At 39.0% G+C, this 27,765-nt stretch overlaps 1 protein-coding gene across 8 annotated transcripts in view; it reads left to right on the forward strand.

Moving 5' to 3' along the window:
- chl1b (cell adhesion molecule L1-like b) overlaps positions 1-27,765 on the forward strand; it is a 98,845-nt gene that overhangs the window by 65,426 nt on the left and 5,654 nt on the right. For 7 of the 8 annotated variants that reach the window (XM_044122277.1, XM_044122275.1, XM_044122274.1 and 4 more), the window contains 18 exons: positions 68-199; positions 1,590-1,730; positions 3,152-3,263; positions 4,125-4,291; positions 4,370-4,535; positions 5,904-6,028; positions 6,305-6,406; positions 6,657-6,854; positions 7,489-7,559; positions 8,281-8,503; positions 9,429-9,544; positions 9,658-9,862; positions 9,994-10,116; positions 14,138-14,317; positions 15,464-15,493; positions 17,890-17,955; positions 24,945-25,076; positions 26,129-26,201. In XM_044122277.1, coding sequence (XP_043978212.1) covers positions 68-199; positions 1,590-1,730; positions 3,152-3,263; positions 4,125-4,291; positions 4,370-4,535; positions 5,904-6,028; positions 6,305-6,406; positions 6,657-6,854; positions 7,489-7,559; positions 8,281-8,503; positions 9,429-9,544; positions 9,658-9,862; positions 9,994-10,116; positions 14,138-14,317; positions 15,464-15,493; positions 17,890-17,955; positions 24,945-25,076; positions 26,129-26,201 — 2,362 coding nt within the window. The remainder of the gene's footprint in view (positions 1-67; positions 200-1,589; positions 1,731-3,151; positions 3,264-4,124; positions 4,292-4,369; positions 4,536-5,903; positions 6,029-6,304; positions 6,407-6,656; positions 6,855-7,488; positions 7,560-8,280; positions 8,504-9,428; positions 9,545-9,657; positions 9,863-9,993; positions 10,117-14,137; positions 14,318-15,463; positions 15,494-17,889; positions 17,956-24,944; positions 25,077-26,128; positions 26,202-27,765) is intronic. The other variant, XM_044122281.1, reaches the window with a different exon arrangement.

A 27,765-nucleotide genomic window follows, 5' to 3' on the forward strand; every position in this document is an offset into this window, starting at 1 on the left:
AGGTGACTGTCTCTCTGTGCTGTGTCTCCATGACAGTGATAACATGGAGCTGACTGTTTGTTCCCAGGGCCTCCAGAGTGGGAGTCGGAGCCACAGAGCCAGCTCAGTATGATCGGCTCCCACGTCCACATCACGTGCTCGGCCCGCGGCGTCCCGGAGCCCACCATCACATGGAGGGTGAACGGCCAGCTGCTGCAGGGTCAGTCCCACAACACTGAACACTACAAACACACTGGCTCTTACCACGTATCTTTACTGTAGTTTCTAGTACAAATAAATTGATACATTTGATGATTATTATTGTCATTTTACTATCATTATCATCAACATTTGACATTTGTTTTTTTTTGTGTAATTTTAGTTGGTATACTATATGGATTATGAAGCATATGGTGTATCAGCCAATCAATTGGGAGTTAATCTTAATACATTTGTTTTAAGAAATTACTGACTTAAAACAAGCTTCTATATTTTGTTGAAAAGTTACTTTAAGTTAGTTTTTCTAATTTCAAGTGCTAATATTTGTACTAGAACTAGACTAAAATTACTTGCTAAGATTTTGTGGTTTTGCAGTGAAAAAGATAACTTTTTCTGCTTTTGGCTTTGAAATAAAACAAAAAAAAATGTTGGAGAGATGGAACGTCGAGATAATTAAAATGGTATCAACTGTGTTTTTCTGCAATGTCAGGCTTACCTTAGGGCAGAAAGACTGTGTTATCTGAGACCGGGCTGACCGGTTTCGTTTATTTCAGTTCTCATTTCCTTAGAAACTGAAATGTCTCAGTTTTTAATGTTATTTGTCCTTGAGTTCTGTGCTGTTGCTTCACAAGGAACAGAATTCTGGAAGGTTTATTTGCCACAACTGGTTGATTAAATTAGCTGCAGCTAACCTGTTAAACAAAGATTATATTCAGATCATTGTGGCAAATGAGCACTAAGAGCTCATATTTCTCTAAGCTTGCATTTAAATGTTGCTGGAAGAGGTTTGCTGGCATAAAAGTAATAAAGAATTCTCAATTTGTTTTATTCAGCCAACATCTCTAAGAATCCTTACATATGCCAACAATATTAAATAAACTCTACAAAGCATCTAAAAGCCTCAAAAATCATTGTCCATGAATTTATTTGACTTTGACAGAGCAACAGGAACACTGTTTGGAGCGAGGACGAAACTCACCTGTTGTACAGCAGGGCGCTGCTTTCTTATTCAGCTCGCCTTTATTGCTATTTCTTTTTATGAGACAAATGATTCAGTATGAGATTCTCACATTGAAATACCACTGTATTCATTTTATACAGTATTAGAAATGCACGAATAAACACAAATAAACCAACCAATTCAGTTTTTAAATGAGAAAATAAACATTTAATTGCCTATAATATAATAGCAGCATTCCTTGATCATTTGTGGGAAAGGATGCATCTGCTGATAAAGAATACATCTAACATCAACATGTGAAAAGTTCAGCACTTTCTGCTCAACTTCAAGTCAATTAATAAATTGTTCATTTAGTTGATGATTATTTCAATAATCAACTCCCTGTTCCAAATAGTAATAATGTAGCATATTTGCATTTGCCCCGTTGCAGACTCCCCAGCGGCCAACAGGAAGATGCTCGGCGATACCATCTTTTTACAGAACGCCAAAGCCTCTGACAGCGCTGTCTATCAGTGTGAGGCCTCCAACAGACATGGGACCCTCCTGTCCAACGCCAACATCATGATCATGAGTGAGTAAAACAACCTCTACTGAAGAGAATGAGAAAAACAAAAGAATCTCTGCAAAAGCCTTTGTGAGGATGTGTCAGACTTTACCACCAGAGAGCCAACATGAGCCGATAAAGCGGTGAGGGAAGAAGGAACGCCGTCTGCTGGCTGTTTCACTCAGCCTGGCTGCTCCCCCCAACAAGAAGCAGCAACATTCTGTTCTCCGCCATTTATATGCTAACAAGTTCGCCCTACATTCTGTGCACATTTCAACGCTATAAGACCAGCACAGGAGTGCAGATTAAAAAAAAACACAACAAACACAGTCCAGCGCTTTCTGTCTCCGTGTGGAGTTTCCGCTCAGCGACGCAGGAGTTAATAAAGCTGGACAGCTTCTGAATGCTAAGTCCTGCTTGCTGCTGCTTCACCAAACAAAAAGGAGAGACGGAGCATTTTAATGGGGACGCTGTGGCTCAAACTGATAAAGTGCATATGCTCCACTAACTCATTATTGCATTGTTTTCTGCTTTCGTTTCATGTTTGCATTCCTGACAACCACACTGCCGAGTTATTTATTTCACTTACACAAAGGAATTTGTAGTCAATACACTCATACAACAACTGTCAAGTGCTGTCACCTCATTTAACCTGCAGTTGCCTTTGCTGTTTTTTTTCAAGTGTCTGTGCTTCCTTAAAAAGTCTCAAATTCATGTGTGTAAAATTAAGACCAGAAATGTCTTAAATTCATAAAAATGTCAATTGGCCTTAAAAACATTAATCACAGATCTTAAAATTTTTCATGGCAGAAAAAAATAATATACATAGTTTTGTTTTCCATGTGGGACTTTCCTGTCAGGGAAACATTTCAGTCACACACAAACATGTTTGTTGCATTCCTCGCTAAAAATGATGACAAAAATCTATATTCCTTATTTGCCAGCTAATCAGCTAGCTATGTTTTTTACCTCCATTATGAGCACAAAAGCTAACCATCGTATATGCGGTTTTTTCTGTCTTAAATTTCCTTCAAGGTGACATTAAAAAGGTCTTTAAAACCTTAAAGCCATGAGGCCTTAAAATGTCTGAAATTCATTTGAAAAAAATTATATTTCACCTTAAATATGTTAATTACAGTTTGTAAATTGGCAGTACTGTTTGAATGACACACAAATAACAAAGCAAGGTTGACATTTTTTGTTATGCTACTAGCTCCAACCATCCTTTATGTTTATTGTTTTTTCAGTCTTAAATTTCTTTGAAGCTGTAATTAAATGGGTCTTAAAAAGTCTTAACTTTAAGTTACTGAACCCTGCAGACACCCTGGGTTAAAAAGACTCTAATCTCACAACTTGCCAGGTTTAGGAGTCTTAAAAAAAAGCAACATCTTGGTTTGTACCTTTTGCTCTTTTAAAGAAGTTTAATTTTGCTGTTTTGTTCTTTTCAGATTTGCAGCCTATGATTCTGACCAATAACGGGGAGGATTACTCTGCAGTGGAGGGGAAGGGAGTGATGATGCACTGTAAGGTCTTCAGTTCCCCTCCTTCAGCAATCACTTGGTAAGCCCAACACCCAACACACCAGCAGGGAGCAGTAGAGTCTCAGTAGGTTCATTTGTGTTGTGCCCTACTAGTCAGATTCAGGCCATTGTTTCAAAACCTTTTTTCTTAGAATAAATTGATATTCTTTGACTGAATCACACTAAAAAATCAGTGGTATTGTTTTATATCTATTGTTGTTATTAAGTTGAAAACCATATGCTTTTTTTTAATTTTCCTTAAATTTTTATGTCAAACATAACAAAATATACTAAGGTGGAGCAGTAAAACTTCTGCAAAAATGTTATGTCTTTGTTTATTTTAAAATCTAAAATTGTGTTCTTTAAAAATCACAGCAGATGTCCTGAAGTAGATATTTTTATTTATTTATTAATTTTTTTTAAATGTCTTTTACCTTTTTGGCTCTAAACAAGTCATATGTAGTTGGACAAATATAGCTGCTAGGATTGTAAAGACAACAGATCTCAGTGATAGACCAACAATATGTGGTGTGGAAATGTGAAGTCGAAGGAAAACAACTTATTGCTTTTTGCTGTTTTTTTGTTTTTTTTGTTTTTAGCTTTGGAGGAAGAAACTTTTTTTTATTTGTAGATCATGAAATTAAAAACTTTGGTCCTAACAGAAGTGATGCAATAGTAATGATATGATTTTATTATTTTTTGTTTCTTGTTTTTACTTTTTGTTTGTTTGAAATAAATAAAGAAATATGCATTTAATAAAAAACAGCAACACAGTAATATTGGTAGTATGACATGTAGAGGCAACAACAACAATAGAGAAAGTGGTGACATCAGATCATATCAAAACTTATATAGATTATTTTGTCCACATAACCTTGAAAATATTTCCTCCTGTCCTCAGGAGCAGGGATGATTCCCCTGAGTCGGTGGCGGGGCCCCGGTTTACACTTCATGACAACGGTTCGCTGGAGATCCACTCGGCACAGAAAGGCGACGCGGGACAGTTCACCTGTTTGGCTAAAAACACGGAGGGATCATCCGCCATTGACGCTGTGCTTGATATAAAAGGTAAACACTTGTTCCTTTGCAAACATGTGGCAGCAGCAGTGTGTGTGCTCTGCAGCTAACTCGTCCTTCCTGTGGAAGATCCCACCAGAATAGTGGTGGCCCCAAAGGACCTGCAGATCTTAAAAGGCAGCGCAGCCCAGCTCTCCTGTCTGGCAGAGTACGACGAGTCCTTCAGCAACGACTTTGAGCTCCTGTGGGAGAAAGATAACACACAGATAGTGCTCAACTACACAGAGAATCCCAGGTAAGGCACAGAATGTTGTTTATTTTTAAAACATGGCCGACTTGGTCTCAGCTCAAGTAGTAGTTTTCCTTCTCACTGTGCTTGGCAAAAAAATATTTCAACCTTTAGAATGTTTTTCACATTTCATATCCAAACTTTAAGGTATTTCATGGGCAGGTTTTTGGGGATTAACTCAAAGTTCAAGAAAGGAAAGAAAGCATTACATATAAAAATCTGAAAAGTGTGGCATGAATGTTGACTTACATGATTTACTTACTTTTTAATCTTTCTGTTTATGGACTTTATTTCCTTTCTCTTGTCTGGATTTAATTGATTCTGTGTGCTCTGTTACTACTTCTTATACTAGAACTATGAAGAGTTGAAATCATTTGTAATTGTAACATATTAGCTTCAGTCTTCACCTCGTCAATTTATGCAACACAAGAATTATTTTTATTTGACTTGGTTTTGAATTTCTTTGATTTGCAGTTAGAATGTTGATTATTATTATGTGTGCAATTAAGTGTTTTGAACCGAATAAACTATTTGGTCCTAATACACATTTTAAAGTTAAAATGTGTATTTTTCCCTCCTTAACCACATTTTGCCTTCTGTTTTCCTCCATTCATCTTACCTTCAGAAATAACCACCACATCCACTCAGCATGATGCTGCCACCAACATCTTTCACAGTTTTTAAAGTGTTCAGAGTAATGTTCAGTGGACCTTTCTACCATACACTGTAAAAGCACAAAATTGTACGAAGTTTTTTTTCGTCTGGTTTTCAGTGCAAACAAAATTAACTTACAAGTAACTTTTCAGCAAGATATAGGAGCTTGTTTTAAATCAGGAATTTCTTAACATTAATAAAAAAAGCAGTACTAGTTTTACTGGCAGATTATTTCACTTTGAATGTTATACATGAATAAGTGGAACAAGTACTTTACATCAGTACTAAGGAGTTGTTGGCTTAAAACAAGCTCCTGTATCTTCCTGGAATGTTACTTTAAGTTAGTTAGTTTTGTTAGTACTAGAGACTAGAGAAAAACACTTGGTTAACCTTTTCAGTGTAGGCCAAAAATTTCAGTTTTGGTCTGTTTGCACAATTTAGACTTCTTGAGGCTTTTTTACCAGAGGATCTTTACTTGCCACTCAGTAGCCATTTCAGTTGTGAACTTAATCATGTGATTTACTAGTTGCTCTGGATTTTATTTAAGGGTTCACAGTTCAGAGGGTGAATAAATAAGCATGGCTCACTTTTCAGATTTTTAGTGGTAAAATAAGTAAACATCCGTCATATTTTGTTCCATTTCACAATAAAATCATTTGAAGGTGGAAAAGTAAAAGGGTTTGAATAGTTGATGTTTTGTCTGGATGTCTCTGTGAACAGATACATCATGGAGGACGGCTATCTTAACATCAGCGATGTTAGCCATGGAGATCAGGGTGTGTACAGTTGTGTGGCGAAGACTCCGTTGGACAGAGACACAGCTTCTGCCTTCCTCATGGTGTTAGGTGAGCACATGCCACAGCATCAGCAAACCCCACAGCTCTGGATTATTGTTTGTGAACAGATCAGAATGTCAGAAAACACAGAGCAGCAGCGTGTCTGACAAGACACTGCTGACGCCTCTCGACTGAAAGCACACAGTGCTGGCGATTCAGCTCGTTCCACATCCTCTGACTCTTGGGACAACTTAATCGAACATTTGCTGCTTTGGCCTTTCCTTGCTAGCAGAGATTGATGCCCCTGTGTGTGATTTTGTTTTGTTCTGTTGGCTTGATTTCCAGATGTCCCAGTCGCTCCAGAGAACTTGGTTTTATCTGAGCACAAGAGTAAAAGCATAAAGCTGGAGTGGATCCCCGGGGAAGACCACAACAGCTCCCCTACAGGTACATAGGTGTAAATGCACGTCAAAGCAGCAAGGCGTGAATGGCATTAGGACTGCTTTTTGCTCATCATCCTGCATACATAATAAAATTGTTGGATAAAATCTCAAATTCATTATTGATTCATGCAAACATGAATTGTTGTTTGTACCCCAGAGGAAGAGAGAAGCCAGGAGGGCTCTGCTCAGCGGAGGGTCAGATAAGTGATCCTTTGGAAACGGGACACTTTGTTTATGTTTATGTTTCTCACCAGAGTTCATCATCGAGTTTGAGGAAAACAAGTGGGAGCCAGGAAACTGGAAGGAGCTGCTCCGAGTCCCTGGGAACCACAACTCTGCTGTCCTCAGGCTCCATGGTCACGTTGAGTATCGCTTCCGTGTTTACGCCATCAGCGCCATCGGAGCGGGGCCGCCCAGCGAACCCACAGAGAGATACAAGACCCCCCCGTCAGGTGGGACACGCCCTCCTCTGTTATGCCACAGTGTGATATGTTCCCAGTCAACTCCACAGCTCAGGATACTTTACGCATCCTTAAAAAGTCTTAAATTAATTTGGCTAGAATTAAGCTCTTAAAATGTCTTCAGTTAGTAAAAATCAGGGTCCATAATCTTAATAATACAGGTCCCCACAGCAAAACTCAAGTATGTTCAAGGAAAGCTTTCAAAATTTTGCTGCACTAACTTTGGAGATAAAAACAATTCAAATGAACAACAGACAACAGCTTCAAATGAGATGGTTGAAGCTAACGCTAACTAGTAGCTAATATACCTTTGCCAGCTAGTTGCCTAGGTTTTTTGCTTCTATCATGGGAACGAACCTGGGTTCACAAAGATTGTTGTGCTTTCTCTTTATGCAGTGAAGTTCCCCTGAACATCCCCTATATTTATAGTTTTTTCTGTCTTAAATTTCATTCATGGTGGCATTAAAAGGGCCTTAAAACATATTAAATGTGACTTGTTGAAACCTGCAGATGCCCTGTTAAAGGGAGCCACTGCTGCCACTCTTGTTGAAAATCTGCTCTCTTTCACTGCTGACGTCTCCCACTAACAATGCTGACAAAAATCCATATCATTTCTTTTTTACAGCCCCTGACAAGAACCCAGAAAATATCAAAATCGAAGGTCATTTGCCACATGAAATGAATATCAACTGGGAGGTAAGAAGCAGAGCCAGGCCTTCTATTACCCTGTTACTTTCATATTCTGCAATTCGTCCTACCTTTGCATAGCGAACATCCCCCCCTGCCCCCACGCCTCCTTCTGCTTCAGTTCATAGAATTCCTCTCAGCGATCACAGATGACGTTTTATCAATGTTTCATTTGCAAGCCGCAATAATTTAAGAAGCAGAAACGGTCAATTTCTGATATTTCCGCGTTCCGTGGAGATCTGAAGAAAAACCTTCTTATCTGGCATCACTGTGAATATGTTTCTATTGAACGTGGCTCCTTTTCTTTGATTAGAAAGAAAAAGAGAAGGCTGTGAAAAGAAAACCTTTTAACATTAGCAGTCATCCATTTGGCTTTTATTGTAGAAAGATGAATCTCTCCTTCACTTATTATCTGCTTGCCCTGTCTTGGTAATGTAGCCCCTGATTTGTGGATTTCAGCTCTCCCACTGTTAATGATTTGCTTTTGTGGATAATGGCATCTTATTCTATTTCTCACACTTTTGATTCCTATGAGGAGAGAAATCTTTTCATCTGCGGTGTATGTATTAAACAAAACTGACCACGTCAGTGGCTCCATTGTTTTATTACACATTGTGATGAAATTCTTCCACAGAGCTGTGTGCAGCTCACCACACACTCTGGGATTTGACACCAACCAATGACAAAACTTCAATGAAACTTTTCTGTTCTTCCTGTCTCCACCATCCAGCCGCTGCTGCCCATCGAACACAACGGCCCCGGCCTGGAGTACAAGGTGAGCTACAGGCGGCAGGACGGGCAGGAGGAGTGGACGGAGCACACTGTGAAGAGGCATTCGTTTGTGGTGCGAAACACTCCCACCTTCGTTCCCTACGAGGTGAAGATCCAGGCCAGGAACAACCAGGGCTGGGGGCCCGAGCCCAGGATTGTGAGCGGATACTCAGGAGAGGACTGTGAGTTTTGATGGAAGCTACTGTTGTTCACGTTTCAGTCTTAGGTGACTTTATGGCACAGGAAGGTGCTGGTTAATGAGGATGCATTTCAGAGATTCTTTCTTTCCTTTTCAAAGGGACAGTATTATGTAAAATCCACTTTTTTAGCTTTATATCATGTTATGTCATTCTCTCATCTAAAAGAAACACTGTTGTGATGACCAGGAACTGTCGTCAAGAGTAGGAGCTTCTTAGAAAGACCAATTTCAAGGCATCAGAGTCAAACTTTTTTGAGTCACTTGTGGTTAGATGGTTGTGCTATAAAGGGGCTTTAAAAAAACATTTAAAAAAAAACATACAAAAAAACATAATAAACTTAATGTGCACTGTCCTAATAAAGTAAAATAAAATTGAGGTAAATAAGTGCACATTATTAACCTGAACACATCATCCCCACTGTGAAACATAGTGGTGGAGATGCTTCTCTTCTTCATGTTTTGTGATGTGGATAGTTCAACTCATTACAGAGAAGTGTCAGATTGTTTTGGTTTTGGACCTAATCTTGTTTTGATGTTCAGGTACAGCTTGGCTCTAGCTGGGTCTGGGGTAGGAAGTGGGGGTAAGTTGTGGAGGGGGAGACAAGAGGTTGGGGGGGCGTGTAGTGTATGACTTCCTCTGGGGCTTAAAACAAGAGTCTCACAAACCTGTACTTCCTGTGTTCAGCCTTCTTCTGGACTTGTCCTGTGGAGATCACCTCAGGTCACGACTCCTCCTTAGTGTTGTGTGCTGTCATTAATGTAGTGTTAGCGTGTTTTTTATAGATATCCATGAGAGATGATTTGTGAATCATAAGTGTGTTTTGTTTTTGTAGATTATTAGGTTTCCTTAGAAAAGCTGCAGTTCCTCAAACTGTTACTGATTCTGACGTGTGTGTTTGCCTCTGCAGTTCCTTCTGCTGCACCTGATGATGTAGCTGTGGAGGTGATGAACAGCTCAGCGGTCAGAGTGACCTGGACACGCGTCCACAAGGACAAGCTCCATGGACATCTGGGAGGCTACAGGGTAATGCCTCAGAAAACATGGCTTTGCTTTCAGACGCAGCTAAAGAGGAGCGGCCACAACCTTGCTGCTCCCAACAAGTGTACAACGTAGAAACTGCCTGTCCTCTGCTTCAGATAAACTGGTGGCGCCTGCGCAGCCTGGTGGACTCGAAGAAAACCCACGGAGACAAACACTCTCTGGCGTTCCCGGGGGATCGGACCCACGGCACCGTGCCGGGCCTGACACCCTTCTCTGAGTACAGCCTCATCGTTATGACCTTCAACGGGCGAGGCAACGGTCCAGGCAGCCATCCGGTCAACTTCAAAACTCCAGAGGGAGGTAGGGTTGTGGAAAAGCAGCGTGAGGCGCATTGATTCACAGCCTCTGAAGGAAACATCCAATAATAACCAAGAAAGTAGGTTACTGCTGCCGACAGTGCTTATTGTGTGTGTTTGTTCTCCGCCCCACAGTCCCAGAAAAAAACCCAATTTTGAGGGTCACAGATGTAAAGAGGAACTCTGTGTCCCTGGCCTGGGCCCCTCCGTTGGAGCCCAATGGGATTCTAACAGGATATCTACTGGAGTACCAGCTCAGTATGTATCGCTCTGGAAAATGACATGCTTTCTTTTTATGCTTCTACCACAAAGTTTATAAATATAAGGGCATAAATATTTAAGTATTTACAGTTTGGCAACAATAGCAATATTATGAGCCTAGTTTAAACTAATGAGATGTTCATGCTTAGTTTATGTTTCCTTTGTTACATGGGACTAAGTTGAGACCGGTCTGAGATTCTCACTAACTGTGTTTCCATTGACTACCTTAACATTTCAAATTTAAACTTGCTTAATGAAAATATGCCAGTTTCAAAAAAACTGGCATATTTTTGAAACTGGCAAAAATATGCAAGTTTCAAAAACTTGGATAATTTTGAAATTGTAGAAACCTCAATTTCAAAATTGTGGGGTTTTTATGTGTTAGTGGAGTATAGACAAGGTCTTGTACACATTTGTAATGGAAATGCAGTTATTGTGTAATATCCTTTAGTAAAACTGCTGTTTTAAGTAAGCATAGTGTTTGCACAAAAATTTCAAAACCAAAATGTATATCATGATGTAATACATGGGCAGATGATGCTCATGTTCAATTCAATTTCTTTTTATTGCACCATTTTACAACGAATGACGTCTAGAAGCAATTTACAAAAACAAGTCAGTCACACATACATTCGAAATGATTCTAGTTATCAAACACTGCAATATGCTGATTCAAAACTGTTCAAGAAGTTTCTACCTGAGGAAACCCAGCAGCAAATCACTGATGTGCAGCTTTCTCTCCTCCTAGACGAACATTCAGAGACGATATGTTAACTTTACAGCAGTCCCTCATACAGAGCATGCATTTAGCAACAGTAGAGAGGAAAAAACCCAGTTCAACAGAAAGAAACCTCCATCAGAACTAGAACCGTTTTCAATCCGAAGACTGATACCGAAGAAGAAAGATCAGATGGACAGGGGTACTTTCTATGTTAATGAAAAGTAAAAGATTGACAGCAGAAGAGGCAGAACGGTTAGTTGTTGGAAGCATTATCTCAGCCAGGAAGGCACCACCACTCAACAGAATGCTAGACCAAGTGTAGCTTCAATGGGGGAATAATAACAGAGAAAACCTAACAGCAAATAATGTAAATTGGAGAGTAGTAGAAGAAGAAAGTGATGAAAAACGGTCAGTGTGTCCTCTAGAACCCTAGGCCTATGGCAGCATCAATACAGAAATGGGTCAGGATAACTTAAGCCAGTCTAACTTACAGCTTTACGACAAATCAAACTTTTAGACCTACTTTTAAAAGTTTACGTCATCAATTTGACATAACATAATTTTTGCATTATTTTCAGGATTACAAATAGGCTTTTTTCCACATTTATCAAACTTTGCTAGATACAAAAAATGTCAGTTGAGGTGGCTCGGGCATCTGGTCAGGATGCCTCCTGGACTCCTCCCTGGTGAGGTGTTCCGGGCACGCCCCACCAGGGGGAGGCCCGGGGGAAGACCCAGGACACGCTGGAGGGACTATGTCTCTCGGCTGGCCTGGGAACGCCTTGGGATTCCTCCGGAAGAGCTGGTGGAAGTGGCTGGGGAGAGGGAAGTCTGGGGCTCCCTTCTGAAGCTGCTACCCCCGCGACCCGACCCCGGATAAGCAGAAGAAGATGAATGGATGGATGGATGGATGGATGGATGGAAAAAATGTTTTCAAAGAAAGAGTTCATCCATATGCTATTGTCATCACTAATAACACACAATAATACATAAAAAAACTATCTACCCAAACACTTAGGGTATTAGAAACCTTTGTGTTGTTCAAGGTAATAAACGAGAGACCATTTTAAATGGTTCAGAATCTGGTTCTTTTTTAGAAAATACAAAATAAATAAATATAAGTTTTGAAACCAGAACCTTTAAAATGTTGGTACACCATGAGACCAAAACTCAATCCAGCCTAAATTAAACTATAGATATATAGTTTTTTGACATTGGCTTTAAGAGGGATGTCTAAAAGAGAGAAGGTGAGTTTCTGGCCTGTTGATGATGATTGTGCATGCAGCCCTTGACCTTTAACAGAGAAATATATTCATCCTGGTATCAGGTTATATTGGGCAGGATAGGGGCATTGCGTCACAGTCATGAGCAGTTCTGGCTCAGTCCATTAGAATCTGCCTTTCCTGACTCAAATACATCCCTATTTGGATATCCTTAGCTTGCAGTTCCTGGGGACATTATACAGACACATCACATCTCCAAATGCTTTGCTGATCTTAAGCAGAAGTCATAACAAGGGTAATGACCAACTTCTAATAACGTCGTAGTGCAGCATTTCCCCGGCTAATTGGGTCTGATTTGGTCACTGCGCAGAAGGGCCGGGCATCAGGCGGCATTTCAGGAAAGAACTTTTCTGGTTGTGCGCCACAGCAATTAGGCTGATAGGCTCTCTGAAGTGTGACTTTTTGTTGAAGTCCCCTTGACTGAAGTCATGTGCGAAACGTTGAGGATAATGCAGCCAGCTGTTGGGAGTATCATCAGTGATACAAGTGGAGTCTCAAGCTCCAGAGCATCTGTTCAGCAATAATATCAGATCCTACAGGTTTCTGATGAACGTCTGCTGACACCTTTCAGAATCTGCAACAGGATTTAAATCCCTGACAAATTTCCTTGAAGTAGTTTATTTTTTAAAGTTGTCATCAGAACAGATCAGCAACATTCCAGACATTGAACTGCTGACAGAATTGCTCATTAAACTACAATGAAATTAATGTATTGTTATTTCATTATATAATATATCATATAAGTAAATACACCCCTCAATTTTCTGTAGATATTCCATCATTTATTTTATTCGGTACAATCAATTTATTTTTGTTCCATAGAAAATACAGTTATCTTTTATCTAACCAGGTCCTTTTATTGGCAAAGTTCTACAGATAGCAGTAAATTTTAAGGAGTTATTCAGAATTCCACTGAAAGTACAATTTTTGCTTAATTTTTTGTTTCAAAGTATCAATTGGGTCTAAAATGAAAAACTGCTGAATGTATCATTCCTTTTTTATTTGCAGCTTTTGTGTTTGTGCAGAAGGGGTTGAGGCACAATACGAACACTTCAAACCAGTCTAGTGTAGCTTGCACTGTTCTGAACTGAAATATTGTTCTAAGTGGGAGTCGAAAACAACGTTGGCTTTGGTTCATTGTTTGTAGCAGAATCCTGGCTTGTTTCACACTTCATAAAGCCAACCGTGTTTGGCGCCGGCTGAAGAATATTTGGACTTGCTGTTGTTTGTCGCGAGTGTGCAAGCCAGAGTCTGCAGCCTTTCGCCAGTTCACTGTACAAGATAGAGAACACAAACTGGCAGGCCACAGGGTTTCTGGGAAAGTTACAACATAAAGCATTAGCAAGATGGAAACATCCGGCTGGTGGCCTTTTTTTTTCCTCTCTGCTCCAGTATGGATTGCATAATTTGCCAAAAAGACAATTTTATCCCTTGAAAGAAAACCCAACAAGAATCAAAATTTTTACTGAAGAGGAGAGGAGTCCCGGGTGAAAGGAATTCACACTCAAGCATTTATGTGAATTGTGGTAATATTGCTCTTAATGTGAGGAAAAACATTGCACCTCTTCCACTGGTGTTAAGCAAAGGTCACCTTAACACCTGCTGGGTTTGTTTTTGTTACTAAGAACATAAATGTCATCTTCATACCTAGCTGGCTGCCTTGCTGTCTGAAAAATGAGACGAATCAGAAAGCAGACATCAAAAACTATTGAGTTTTAAATGGACATTAGGTAACATACTGAGTTCACTTTTTAAAAAGAAAGAAGAGGTGCATTATCTGCCTGTTTCTTTGTCAGTTTTTATCAACTGAAGAACATTAAGCTACGGTAAATGCAAATTATTTATACTCCCTGAAAATCTTGGTCTAAAGTTTTTCTTAATAGCACATTTTCTACTCTTTTCCTGGAGGTGATAAATGAAGCAAAACCTTCCAAGTTTTTGTCAGTCAGCAACTAGATAGTTAGAATTGGATATTCTACCAAAATTAAAGCTGTATTTTCTTTCATTTCTTTAGTTAATGACACAGAGGAAGTTGGCCCTCTGCAGGCTGTGAACATCAGCAACCCTGACACCACGAAGTGGATCCTGCATGAACTAGAGCCTCTGAGCAAATACAAGTTGTATCTCCGCTCCTGCACTGCGGTTGGCTGTGGGCCGGTCGTCAGCGAGGAGAGCACCACCGCCCTGGAAACAAGTGAGTGACAGTTTAGACAGCAGCTGCATTTCCATTACAAATGTGGGCAAAGCTTGGTTGATATTCTGCAAATGTTGAAAAGACACAATTTTGCATTTGTGGTGTTTCTATTCAATAGGAAGCACAATTAAAATCACACATGAATAAGTTTGTGATAAGTCATTAAAAACATGCCATGCCACCATCCGCCTTCCATTTTCTGTTGACCATGTGACTCTTGATGCAAAACATGTTTCCATTGCAGTTTTGAGGAATACACCACCTCATTCTAGAGCAAAAGCTTTTTATTGAAAGATGTGTGGTTTTCTTTTTTAATTTATTTTCATAATTCCAAGTTGTGCAATTTTCAATTTAATGGCCAATAGAACTGCAGGTAATCTCCACTAAGAGGGTGGCAGAGATTAGTGCATTCTCCTCTGTGAGGCGTTCACAAACCACCTGTTCATGACAATGTCTTTCCCTTTGTCACCATGACAACACAGGATAAGAAATAAAAACAATCTGAAAGCTTTCCATTTAGAAGTGTAAAATAAACTATCCCAAAGAGCTGATGTGTTGGAATTAATTACCAGCTAGTTTGTAGCTTCTAATCTTTTCAAATGCATACTTGACTTCAGAAGGACATTTTTATTTACCTGCGTATTTTTTAACACCGTTAATTGCTGGACAACTTCCTTTTTCTTCATCCAACTGCAACACCAAGAAATTGGCAGTACAGGGGCTCATTATGCAAAAATCCTCAGTGTTTACAGACAGAATCCTCATAATCACAGAAATACACTTAATTGGCTTTTGTTTATTTGTAAGCTGAAAAGCCAGTGGAAATGATTACAGGGAGGATGACTCACTTTTGTCATGTCATTACTTGTAATTTTGCCGGGTGGCTTTGTGCATGTTGGAGGGACTGAAAGCCTTTTGTGGCAGCTCTGCCTTCAGTCTGAGCTCCGAACATCTCCATGTTGTTTCTGCTAATGGTCCTCTGTCTGCACTTTTATACGCCACTAAATAGTGCATTGCTTTCTGATTTTGCTTTGATCATGACAGCGTGTGTTGTGAATTTGTATGTGAAGGTGTGTGTCTACTTGGCCATGCAATGCCTGTCTCCTCTTCCTTTCATTTTTGTTCTTTGGTTGTGTTTTCTTGCAGCTTCTTCTTTGGCTCCTACTGTTGGCATCAGTATGTAGATCTATGTTTATGCAGAAAGCGGGGCGTCGTACCAACACACACTTTGTTTGTAACTTTATGCAATTTACAATGGTATTCATGTGTTGCCATTTTACAACCACAGACTTCAACATATTTTACTGGGTTTTAACTCATAGGCCAAAACATATTAGAACAAAATTGGATGTGTGGATATTCAACTTTTTTGTTGATAAAATTTAGAATAGTCTACATTTCTCAGTACCTCCAGTTTTTCACAATTCTCTGAAGAAAGAAATTCATGTAAAGGCAACAGAGCCCCACATTTTTCACACTAATGAATAATTATTAGTTTATTGTTAATCACTGGGTTTAAGTGACTGCTAACTCTGACCTGCAGGTGACAATATTTTTTTTATTTCTTCTCAGAGGTTTTGTTAACGGAATATTTTTCATCTTTGACTGAATTTTTAAACAATGACAGAAAACTCTGAAGGCCATCTGTCATTTTGATGGATTATAATTGGCACACCTGACCACTTGGTGCAGAAACACAAACATTTTCATCTTATGAAACTTATGGACAGAAGCGCTCTGGTGCAGCTGAACCAGTGATGCAGACAGAGTTCATTCCACAAGATTTCCTCCAGCTGCTCCTCGTTCAGAGAGTCTTTCTGACTTCTGATCACTTTGTTTGGAGAAAAGTTTCCTGATTTCAAAATGTTGGTTGAGTTGAGGCTTGTAATTCCAATCCAGTGTTGATTGGGTTCGGTTGATCGGGAGGTTTGATCCTCCCGATCAACATCAAAACTCTCAAACATTTAATTATGCACAAGGGGAGGATAATTAACATCAATTTGCTCTGTTTCCTTCTTGCAGACTTTGGAGAGGGTCTAATGAAGAAAAACTGTCACAAAATTCCTTGCAAATATCTGTAAAATAGCACAGCAAAATCAATGGTTTTGATTGAAATAAAACAGTAATAGATCTGAGTGACTAACTTCTATCCAGTCTCACTAATCACAACATTGTAAATCAGTCATTTGCTGCGATTCCAACTCTAAGTGGTTTGGGGTCTGTCTGTCTGTCTGTCTCGGCATCTAAAGACAGATTTGTTTTAGATAATCTTCTATTCTTGTTTTGTAATTGCTGTGGATCTCTGACTGGGGTGAGAGCAATGATTGTGGCCGTCAATTTTTAAGTCTTGCTACAGATCCTCAGTTGGACCTGGACTGAGCCATTTCAACACATAAACAGGTTTTGATCTAATTATTTACACGGTAGCTGCATCTTTGGAGTTGTTCTCCTGCAGCACAATCAACCTTCACCTCATGGTCATGTCTTTACAGTCACTAAAAAGGTTTTCTTCAAGAACTGCCTTGAAGTTAGCTTCAGCCATTTCATCATAAACTTTTTCTGACTTTCCTGTTCCTACTGAAAATCACATTCCCCACAGCATAATGCAGCCGCCACAATTTTTCACACATAGGATTTTGTACCATGCACCTGTCTGCTGTGTTCCTTGGTCTTCATGATGCTTTCTGTTCTCTAATGTTCTCTAACAAATCTCTGAGATTTCTGCTTTCCATATAATTGTTCAGGTGATTTCTGAAGGCAGTTTGGATAATATTTGATTAAGTGACAGTAAGCTGAACAGGACCAAATATAAATCCATAGCAGACTTTTCCAGAATTGTATGTGTTAAAATGTACTATTTCTTTCTTCTTCTTTAAGTTCTACTTAAATGTAGATCTTAAAGAAGTTAAGTTAAGTTTAGTGGGAATTTTAAATTCCCACTAAAATTGTCTGAGGTTTGTGGGTGTAATGTGGTGCAACACTTCCACGGGTCTGAATACCTTCACCAGGTTCTGTCTGAATTTTAAAGTGATGTTTGTTGGTATGAGTCGTCCTGTGATGTACATAGCAGTTGCATGTTTTAGCCGTAGCCGGGCAGACATCGGTGCATGCTGTAAGCCTCAGTTCCAACCAGCAGGAAGAGTTTTATTTGTCTGATGTTCCAGCTCGCCTGCAGATGATTGACCCTCTCTGTTGTTTGCAGAGAGCACTCGGTGCCTCCTTTCATTAGAAAAATGTCAACTTCCTCACACTAAAAGTTTGTGGCTTCCTCTCTAACAGTGCTAATGAGTAAGCTAATTATAAACTCCTATTAATTGTCCCCTATTAGCACCTGTAAATGAATGTTGACTTTTTATCCTAGCAACAGCAGCCTCAGTGCCTCATGTCAAAACTCTAGCTAAGGTAATAAATTATGCTTTGTGTAATTTATGCTGCCTTGTGTTTGGAAACTAGTGGAACTTTTTCTAGATGTGTAGTCACTAATTTTAGCCCATGATAGCGTGATGCTAACAATAGAATGTAGCTCCTGTTAGCTTTGCTTCTGGTAACCACAAGATGTGTTTTTCTTTTAGGAAAATCTCTCTCAACTCCAACCACTCCAAAGTCACATGTGACCAAACCCACTCGTCCCAACATAGGTATAGCAGCAGTCCTGATACGAACAGCAAGAAAACACGTAAAAATGCTGACAAAGCTTTGTGTAAATCAACCAAACTCACTAAAGAATATATGACAAATTGTTTTTTTTCTTTGGGTTTATTTCAAATTTAATGGACAAAGATGACAAGAAAGGGAGAAAGGTGGGGAAAAAGTTTTAAAAAAAAGAAAGCAGAGAATAGAAAGAAGCTTAGAGAAAGCACAACTCAACACACTAGAAGTCTGCCTCTAAACCTGCAGAAAGAGAAAAAACAAAACCACAACAAACATATGCATACACAATAATAACAATCATAGCATCACTGAAAATTACACGGCTCAAGTTTATCCAAGATGCATTTAGTGGCAACTGCAGCCCAAAATATAGTGTAACTGACAAACACCTGAATCTAAACACAGATATTGTGACATACACACAATTTAACACACATTTATCATCACAAAAAAGTGTGTGTGATATTCATATTGCAAAGGACTGTTTGGATTGCAGTAATTGTTGGCCTACTGTTTTTTAAGAATTCAGAAGTTGTATTTTTATGCTCATGTTATATTTGGTCAGAAGGAAAGAGCAAAAGCTTACATCAGACACAATGTTAAAGGTCACACAATGTCAAATAGTCAAAAAGAAAACAGGCATGTCTCACAGATGATATTGTATAGTTTCATAAATCAGTTAAATATTCTGTTTTGTAATGTTTTCAAATCCCTATCATGTTTGCAGAACATGAACTGAATTAACCAATGCTATGGTTAACTCAGTTCCTGGTTTCCATTCAAATTAGAAGAAATGTTCATCTTCATTTCATAATTGAACCATAATGTTTAGTTAGTAAAGGCAATATTATTTTTTACTCTTTAATTATAAAAATTGATGTTTTGACTTCATAAAATTACTTCATATTTCACTGATATTTATTCTAAGTACTGAAGGCAGTACATCATTCAACATTTATGGTTATATATCTAGAAATAATCAGAATATGGGCATTTTCTTTTTCCCTTTATGATTAAAAAAATGTGATAAACTTTTTTGACAATACTGATCAACCTTAGGCTTACCTTGTCTTCTTACATCAGCTGCTCAGCTTATTGGGTCGACCTCTTGTGATGTCATTGACAAATCACACAAAAAGTTTTTGCTTTTTTCTTCATTCTTCTTCTTTTATTGATTTTGTGAACCAGTAGAGTGGAAATCCTTACATTTTTATTCAGTTGTTATATTATAGTTAGTAAAAAAAAAGTGAACCACTCGAAGGCATCTTTAAAATAAAAATAAAAATATACAAAACTAAATATAATTTGAGCTGCACATTTTCCAATAGCACTTTATAATAACTACGCTTTATTTAATCTTATTTACCCATTAATAGATAGTTAATTAACCATTAAAACATTATTAATTAAGGATAGTTCATACTTATTAAGCAATAAATAAATCTGTGACTAATTTCTCCCAAAACAAATAACTCAATGTATGTTCATGCTTAATAAGTCATGGAATAACTATTCTATCTACTGTGTATATATATGTTTGCAAATAAAACTTATGTCTAAAGCATGAATAGTCACAAAGTATTCACAAAAAGACTTAATTAACTACTAATAACTGCATTTATTATGGAGGCACTGCAGAATTAATATGCAGCCAATTGAAACATTTCCTAACCATTAATGCATGTCAACACATGTTAAAGTACGTTTATTGAGCATTTGCAAACATTTACACACAGTAAGTAGAATAGCTAATTAGAGTGTTATTATGCATGTAGAGACATTGAGTATGTTGTTTTTGGTAGTAATTAGTCATTATGGGGAAAGCATTAATAAATGTGTTCATTTATAGCTTAAGTGTGAATCATCCTTAATTAATTAATGTTTTGAAGGTTAATTAACTATTAATGGTTAAAAAAGGCTACATCAAGTACATCAAGATTGACTTGATGTACATTATAAAGAGCTGCTCATTTTCCTAGAACGGCCACAGGACTCGTTTGGTCTGCAGAGCAACATGAAGCCGAAGCCACCAACTGTTTCTCTTACTGTTGCCGTAGTTTAATATCTTGGCAACACCGTAGGGAAATCTAGGACAGCAGATCTATATTGCGAGCTGGCAGTGTGACTCAAGAGAGGAGTCACTTGAACGGGACAAATACGTCTAATTGTAAGTGATTGATTTGTTGGGCCCCGGCGCCGCCTGTACACGGCAACAGATTGACCCGAGAGCCACCGGAGATTTCCATGAAATCTTCAAGTGAGTAAACAGCCACACAGCTCTAATGAGTAGTAGAAGAAGAAGAAGAAGAAAGAAAAAAAGAGAGAAAAGCTCATACTGATGTTTGAACAACCATAAGTGGGAGCTGATGAAAGCACCTATATCAGAATATCTCACAGCTTTGCCTTTGTGACTTTGAAGGGCCGTCTTCTCTTCTGGGCTCCCTGCTGGCTGAGCAGCTGCTCTGTGCTCCGTTTAATAGCAGGCTGAGGAACGAAGTGACAAAAACACGGCTGTATTTTTAGTCATCTGCCCGTTTCAGCAGTTTGAATCACCGTGGTTGCACACTAATCCGTCTGCATTAGCCAGAGAGAGAGAGTGTCACGTCGTGGTTAGGGGACGGACAGGCCCGGCTCAGGTGTGTTTGTGAACTGAATTATCACCTGAAGAAAAAAAGAGAAGAAAGGCACCTGAGCTGGAGATGGAGAGGAAGATTTGCATGTTTGCTTTGTTGGGGGGGAGAGAGGCGGATGGTGCTTTGTTCACCTGAAGGCTTAGAAAGATCCTGTTTGTCAAACTGATGATGCAAATCACACCCAACATGAGAAAACTGCAGAGAAAAGTTCAAATATTAATACATCAGCTTTGACGTCACTTTTTGAAATGTGACCATTTAGACAAGAAAATAAACTTTATACAGTCTGATGGAAGTTCACATGGATGGCACTAACTTTCAGTCATCTTTCATAAGATGACTGGATCTTATGAATCTTATGAATTCATAAGATAATCCTGTATTTTTAGGATTATTTTCAAAGATATGTTCATCAAACTACTTCTTTTCATTCAAAACCTTTGTTTATGATAACATGTGACATGTTCATTTTCACTGTAAATAAACAAAATAAATACATAAAATTGAGGTAAGTAGAATGGAACTGAATTCAGTCAAATAATCCTCACCACTGTCAGGATTTTTAAAAATCCATTAGCTAAGAAAGCACATGTGTGATGTCATGAAATTAACAGACCTGAACAAGATGAGTCCATCTCTAATATTTACATCGTATCAATTCAATTCAAAAATACTTTCTGTACTCCCAAAGGGAACTGAAATCTTGTAACTCATATTGTGTAACTTTCTTCAGAGTTGCTGTAGAGCGGCGGTTTTCAAAGTGTGAGGCGCGCCTCCCCTGGGGGGCGCCAGAGCACTTTAGGGGAGGCGCGGTGCGAGGGGAAAAAATAAACCGGAAAAGCTATCTGCTTGCTGTCTACTGATGTGAGAGAAACGTCTTTTACGCACACGATCAACTCTGTGGATTTAGGAAAAAGTTGGTACTGTGGGGTGCGCGTGTGGAGCGGGGATCAGTGGAAATGTTTCCCACCTTAGAGGATGTTTTGGCCAGTGATGTCAGTAACGTTACTGACGTCGGACCACTTTTTTCCGTAACGAGTAATCTAACGCGTTGCTATTTCAAATACAATAGTCAGATTACAGGTACTTATCAAAATCATTTTTGCGTTACTATCTTCTTTTGTTATTTAATCATATTTCCTCTACTCGTCTTGTCGAGTGACCGACGTCTCTATGCGACAGAAATGTAAACAATGGAGGGAGATGCGCATTTTGTTGGTGGAAAAACTGGAACTATTTTGAGTTTCTGTCGCCAAGTCCGATTATTATAAACGGCTTTGGGCTTCATCTTTTAAAAGTCGCTTGCAAATTTAATGAGCGGCTGGTTGCGCCTTTTTGGGCTCGTTTTTGAACGTGAAGTTGCTCATTTGGGCTTGGAAATAAGCAGAGACTCATAATAAATCCCAGAATTTGTCCATCATTAAGGTAGTTTTAGTCAGTCTCTCCCTGTTCATCATTTCCTGGATGATCCGTCCCGCTGAGTCTTTGTTAATGTCAAGTTACTATATTACCTCTGAATGACGTCGAGCTTCGCGTTGCGCTCCAGAAAACTGCAAATATCGAGACTAATTTAAACAGCGCAATAAACGTGAAAACAGCCACGAATGAACGTGTCCGTAGTTGGCAATAGTTATAATGGCAAGTGCTGACTAGCACCGTTATAATTATTAATATTACGATAAGTGTCGCAGCCATCTGAGCTGTGGAGCTGCAGGAGGAGATCTGTGCGCTGCGACATCAAACTCAGGGGCGTAACGCAGAATCTGGAGGCTGGGGGGAGGGGGGCTTTAAAATCCTTCTTAGAGTTTTCCAGACAACAGTGGACCACACAAATTACTCATGTCTTTTATTTTTGTACAATCTCATCTTCAGTTCAACCTTATCAGTGGAGACACATTGTTGATGTTACCATTATAAAATAACTTACAATTAAGTTTTGGCAAAGATCAATGTGATTTTCACAGGAGGCAGAGCGTTGTTGTTAGCAGCTGCTGAAAGTAACTAAAAAGTTACTTAATCCTGCAGTTAGTTACTACTTGACTTGGAAAGTAACTTAGTTACTTTCCAAATCAAGTAGTCAGTAATATAGCTAAGTTACTTTTTCAAGGAGTAATCAGTAGTCCGATTAAAGTTACTTTTTCAAAGTAACTATGCCATCACTGGTTTTAGAACTCCACCCCCCTCCGGGGAGGCAGCAGGCATTAAGCTCCTTGAAGGGGGGCTCACCCTTTCATACTTTGAAAACCCCTGCTGTAGAGGCTTTTGGTTGTGGGAGGTCACATCTGTTAACAACAGTCACCAACTCAGTGACTTTGTTACTAAATTCATCAACTTTTCAGACTGAAAAAATCTTTATCAGTCAAAACCTGAGTTGGCAGGTCAGGCTTTTTAAAGGTCTGTGATTGGCCAGAAACCTGTGATGGGTGCACCTATAGAAGCAATATGCATTACCTGTTTACATTGCATTGGAAAAAATTAATATGATAATCAATTGATTAAATTACATTTTTGTATTTTGGTTCTGTTTATTTTTCCTTTAGTAAAAGGTTTAAAACACCACAGATTACAGATGTATTAAACATCAATAAGGTGTTTATATGTTCTTCATAGTCCACCTTTGATTCAATCTCAATATTATAATTTTTAATGAGGGAAATGATACTAACTGCTGTCAGTAGAACCAGACACTTCCTACTGAACACTCTGCCACATCCTCTGTTTCCTTCCTCTCCTCTCTCTCTCATTCTGTCTCATCACTCCATCATTCTCAGTCCTGTTGAATGTCAGCTCAGCTGTTAGCAGCGGCTCTGTTAATATCAGCATGTTCATACATGCTGCAGGTTTCCTGTAGCATGTATGAACTGCTGTACATTCTTCTCTCCTCAGTTCCTGGTTCCTGTACGTGGCAGCAGTAACATCTGCAGTGCCTTAAAACAGCATAAATGTCCACATGCCTGTTCATTCACATTAAAACCACAGGTTTTAATGCATTTTATTGAAAGTTTGTGTGTTTATTTATTTATTTTTTCTGACAGATAAAATCTGATAAGTGTGGCATGCGCTTGTTTTTGCAATTTAGTGCAGCCAAATGCCTTCAAAAATGTCTTTTTTCATTAAATCCAGTGAGTTATTCAGAACTAATTGTTATTTAATAAACAAAATAAATCTGTGAATTATTTAATCTGAGTATAAAGCAGTCCCTCAAAGACTTCCTGATTGTTTGTTTGATTTGTTTTGATCCAAACCATTTTGAATGTGATGCTACTTTAGAAACATTTGTGAGCAGTTTGGTGATGTTTTTCCCTCATTAAATCCTTTTCTAAATTCTGCATTTAGAAGATTAAAGATGAGGAAAAAATAATCAGACAGATGGGACTCAAACATTTTCACTCTTAAAAGCCATGCTCCATTTTTGCTAATCATCACATCGCTCACAGACTATAAATGCAGATATAAGAAATCCTGCCACCTGCAATTGAGAGTTATTTAAATTAGTAATTTAAATTGAATGTTTTAATCATTTTTATGGCATAAAATTGGCAATAAACTCACAATTATGCAAATTAAGGACAGAAATAAAATATATTTACATGTTCCAAGTAGAGGCTAGAAGCATAAACTTGTTTTTATACCCACTTCTCTCACAACAATCACCCAATAAATGACTATTCAGGTTACCTTGGTTATAACATTCTTTTTTAGTTTGTATTTTCTACATCCATATCCACAGTTTTTCGGTTTTCATTTAGAAAACATTTTGGAAAACCCCTTTGTTGGGGTTTTGAACTCTTCAAAGGACTGCAGCATCCAAAGCCTTGTGCTGTTTTTCAAATCATTTCTTCATCACTAGGTGTGTGTTTTCAAGACACCTTACCCCCCCACACCGCCTATCCCCCATAGTACAGGTGAAGGTCACTGGAGGACATCAGAGCGTTAAGCTCTTCTCACTTTTCATTGACGGACTCAAACCTGAGACTGAATTCACCGGCTTGATAATGCTGGTGTGTTTGAAGAGGTTATCACAAGCAGGGCTAAAGGTGAGGAGGGAAAAAAAATTCATTGACCTCCTGATGAGGAGAGCGCAGCCGCGTCCTTGAAGCGACCTGGCGGTCCTTCACGCCGTCACTAGAATTCCATTTAGCTCACTAAGGAATTACATTTGTTCAGCATTCCCCGCTTGATTAATTAGACAAGCAGGATTAGCTGTTTAATATTAATACTGGAGCGTTTCCATCAGCGCCTCGGCCCGAGCATCAGATTAGATTGGTCGATGTAAACATTCAATCAAGTGTCCGATGCAAAGGCCAAGGCCAGTCAAAGTCACAGTGTCTTGTCCTCCACAGGCCTGGCCAGCGTCCATGGAGGAATCTCCACCCAGGGCTGGTTTATCGGCCTCATGTCTGCCATCGCTCTGCTCACACTCATCGTGTTGATTGCCTGCTTTGTCAACAGAAATAAAGGAGGAAAGTATTCCGGTAGGCACTCACACCTACACACACACACCCACACACGCACACACACCCCTTACTCCCTTGTTTGAAAACTAATTGTTGCCTAAAGCATTATTTTAATTCCATATTGTTGTTTGTTCAGGCCAGAGAGGTGATCAGTCATCAGACAGTGTATTTCCACACCACACAGTCATTTACTGCAGCAGTAGACAGAACAGGCTGCTGCTGGGTTTGCTCCTGAATGCCTCACAGTTACATTTTTTACGTTGTTGGTGTGGTGGGTTTATCTAATTCTGTGCATGAGGTCACTTCATAAAGAGTGACAGCCTGAGCTGGGCCTGCCTGACAGTTTGTTGTTCTCCTCATCAGAGGAAGCAGAGACATCATGAGTGTCATTATTCACAGCTAATGTCCATGAGGGGCGGGGAGAACAACCACACACAGATCTGTGTACGCCACAGGTTCACACGTGTCCCTCCCTGTTCTACTCAGTGTAAAAGATTGGGGTTGAGAACTAAAACTGACATCTGATGTCAGGGATGGTGTTGCTCCTTGTTGCTAAATTAAAGGAATATTACACAGTTTTCACAGAATCAATCATGTATACTAATGAGAAGCTCAAATTGGTGCTAAACTTTATGTTGTACAAAAACATCCATCCTTTTATTAGATAGATAGATAGATAGATAGATAGATAGATAGATAGATAGATAGATAGATAGATAGATAGATAGATAGATAGATAGATAGATAGATAGATAGATAGATAGATAGATAGATAGATAGATAGATAGATAGATAGATAGATAGATAGATAGATAGATAGATAGATAGATAGATAGATCATATAATTAGCATTCTTACTGTTGACATTTACAGAGAGCATACTCACAATCCAGAGTTTTCTTTTAACTTAAGCTCTGAATCTTGAAGTGACTGAAATCTTTTCCTAATATTTGAAATTTGAAGTGGGGAAAATGGCTGCATATAATTGGGAGCAGTCAGCGGCAATCTGTCTGTCTGTCTGTTTGTCTCCTGTGGAAATCTCTCAGCTCTTTTCATCACTTTGTGTGCAGTGAAAGAAAAAGAAGACCTTCATCCAGATGTGGAGTCCCAGGGCATTAATGATGACACATTCTGTGAATACAGGTAAGCTCTCCCTCTACCATCCCCATGAGGACAGCGTCTCACCACATCACTGCATCTCCATGAATGTCTTCCCCTCTTCTTTTTCTCCATCTTCTCCTCGCTAAATTCTCTCTGCCTTTTTTTGCTCTCGCCGAAAAGACGGCCCAGATTCCATGAGGCTCCCGCAGAGCCTCGCTCCTCTCCTGCCGGAGACGTTAGACGGGCCGAGTAACCGTGAAGTATGTGATAACCGGTTTACGTGTGGGCGTGGTCAGAGTAGCTGCTTTTAGACTCGGTGTTGTGTGTGGTGAACAGTTCTGCTCTGATGTCAGAGTTTTCTGCTCCCTGCCGAAGCCTCAAACCAATCAGAGTCATTGAATGCTCCTCATCTCCTGGGCAGTAATATCAGGGCATGTGTCATTGGTCCTTTAGTGGTTCTATTCATAACCGTCTGCCACAGCATGAGTCCCAGTCTAATTCTCCAATCAGTGGGATCCTGACTGCTAAACAAATGCTGATGTGATGAGGTTAAAGTGGCTCAGTGTGGCAGCAGTTAGATTTCATCATGTTCACTTCAGGAGCCTGTTGCCCTCAATGTTTAAAAAGGTTTCTACCAATAAGTGCAACTTATTGGTAGAAACTTATTGACTAATAATTATCATTTAGAGCTGTTAAATTCTTCTTTTTTTTTAAATGCATAATTCACAAAAATAGAGCTTAAGTTTTAAAGATGTCTTGCAGTGAGGCTCTTTGAAGGTATTACAACCCTTACAAAAAAATCCCATGAAAATCACATGTGATCACATGTGGCTCACACAAGTTTTACATGTGAATGATGTGAATCACATGTGAAAGCACATGAATACGTGTGATTTTGGAACGTTTTGTGGTAAAATCACATGTGATCCACATGTGATTTTCATGGGATTTTTTTGTAAGGGAAGTAATAGTTTTCCACTGAAGCTTAAAGCTGCAGTATGGAGCTTTAACAGAAATATAATTTTGAACATTTGATCAAACTGTCTACATGTTATGGCAGAATAATATGAGACAGATAATCTGTGAACAGATCCTTCTCCTTCACCTCCTGCCTGAGCTGCTATTGCCATCTAAGAAATGCACACATTCAAAAACAACCAATCAGAGCCAGTAGGAGGAGCTTAGTATTGTCACTCTTCCTTATATACACACTTACAAATATGTTAATGGCAAAGAAACAACTTAACATTGCAGAAAAATTGTTTATCCACATTCACTAGATAGACAGCTGGAAAGCTAGTTAGCATTAACTCTAGCTAAAGCTAACTAGTCTTACATTCATGGCAGGTTAGCTGTTGGGAAGGAGCTGTGACAGAGCAGAGGGAGGGTGGGGGTGTGAGTGGTGCATACATGAGGATGATTAACTACGTTTAGACCCTCCTTCTGGCTCTGATTGGTTGTTTCTGACGTAGCATTGTATTTGTTCAGATGACAGCATTTTTTCACAGATAATGTGTCTTATATCATCCTGTCACAACATAATAATTTTAACAAAAATGCAAAAAAATTATTTTCTATAAAAGTAACATATTGCAGTTTTTATGTC

Source organism: Gambusia affinis, linkage group LG07, assembly GCF_019740435.1.
Source record: "Gambusia affinis linkage group LG07, SWU_Gaff_1.0, whole genome shotgun sequence".
Lineage (NCBI taxonomy): Eukaryota > Metazoa > Chordata > Actinopteri > Cyprinodontiformes > Poeciliidae > Gambusia > Gambusia affinis.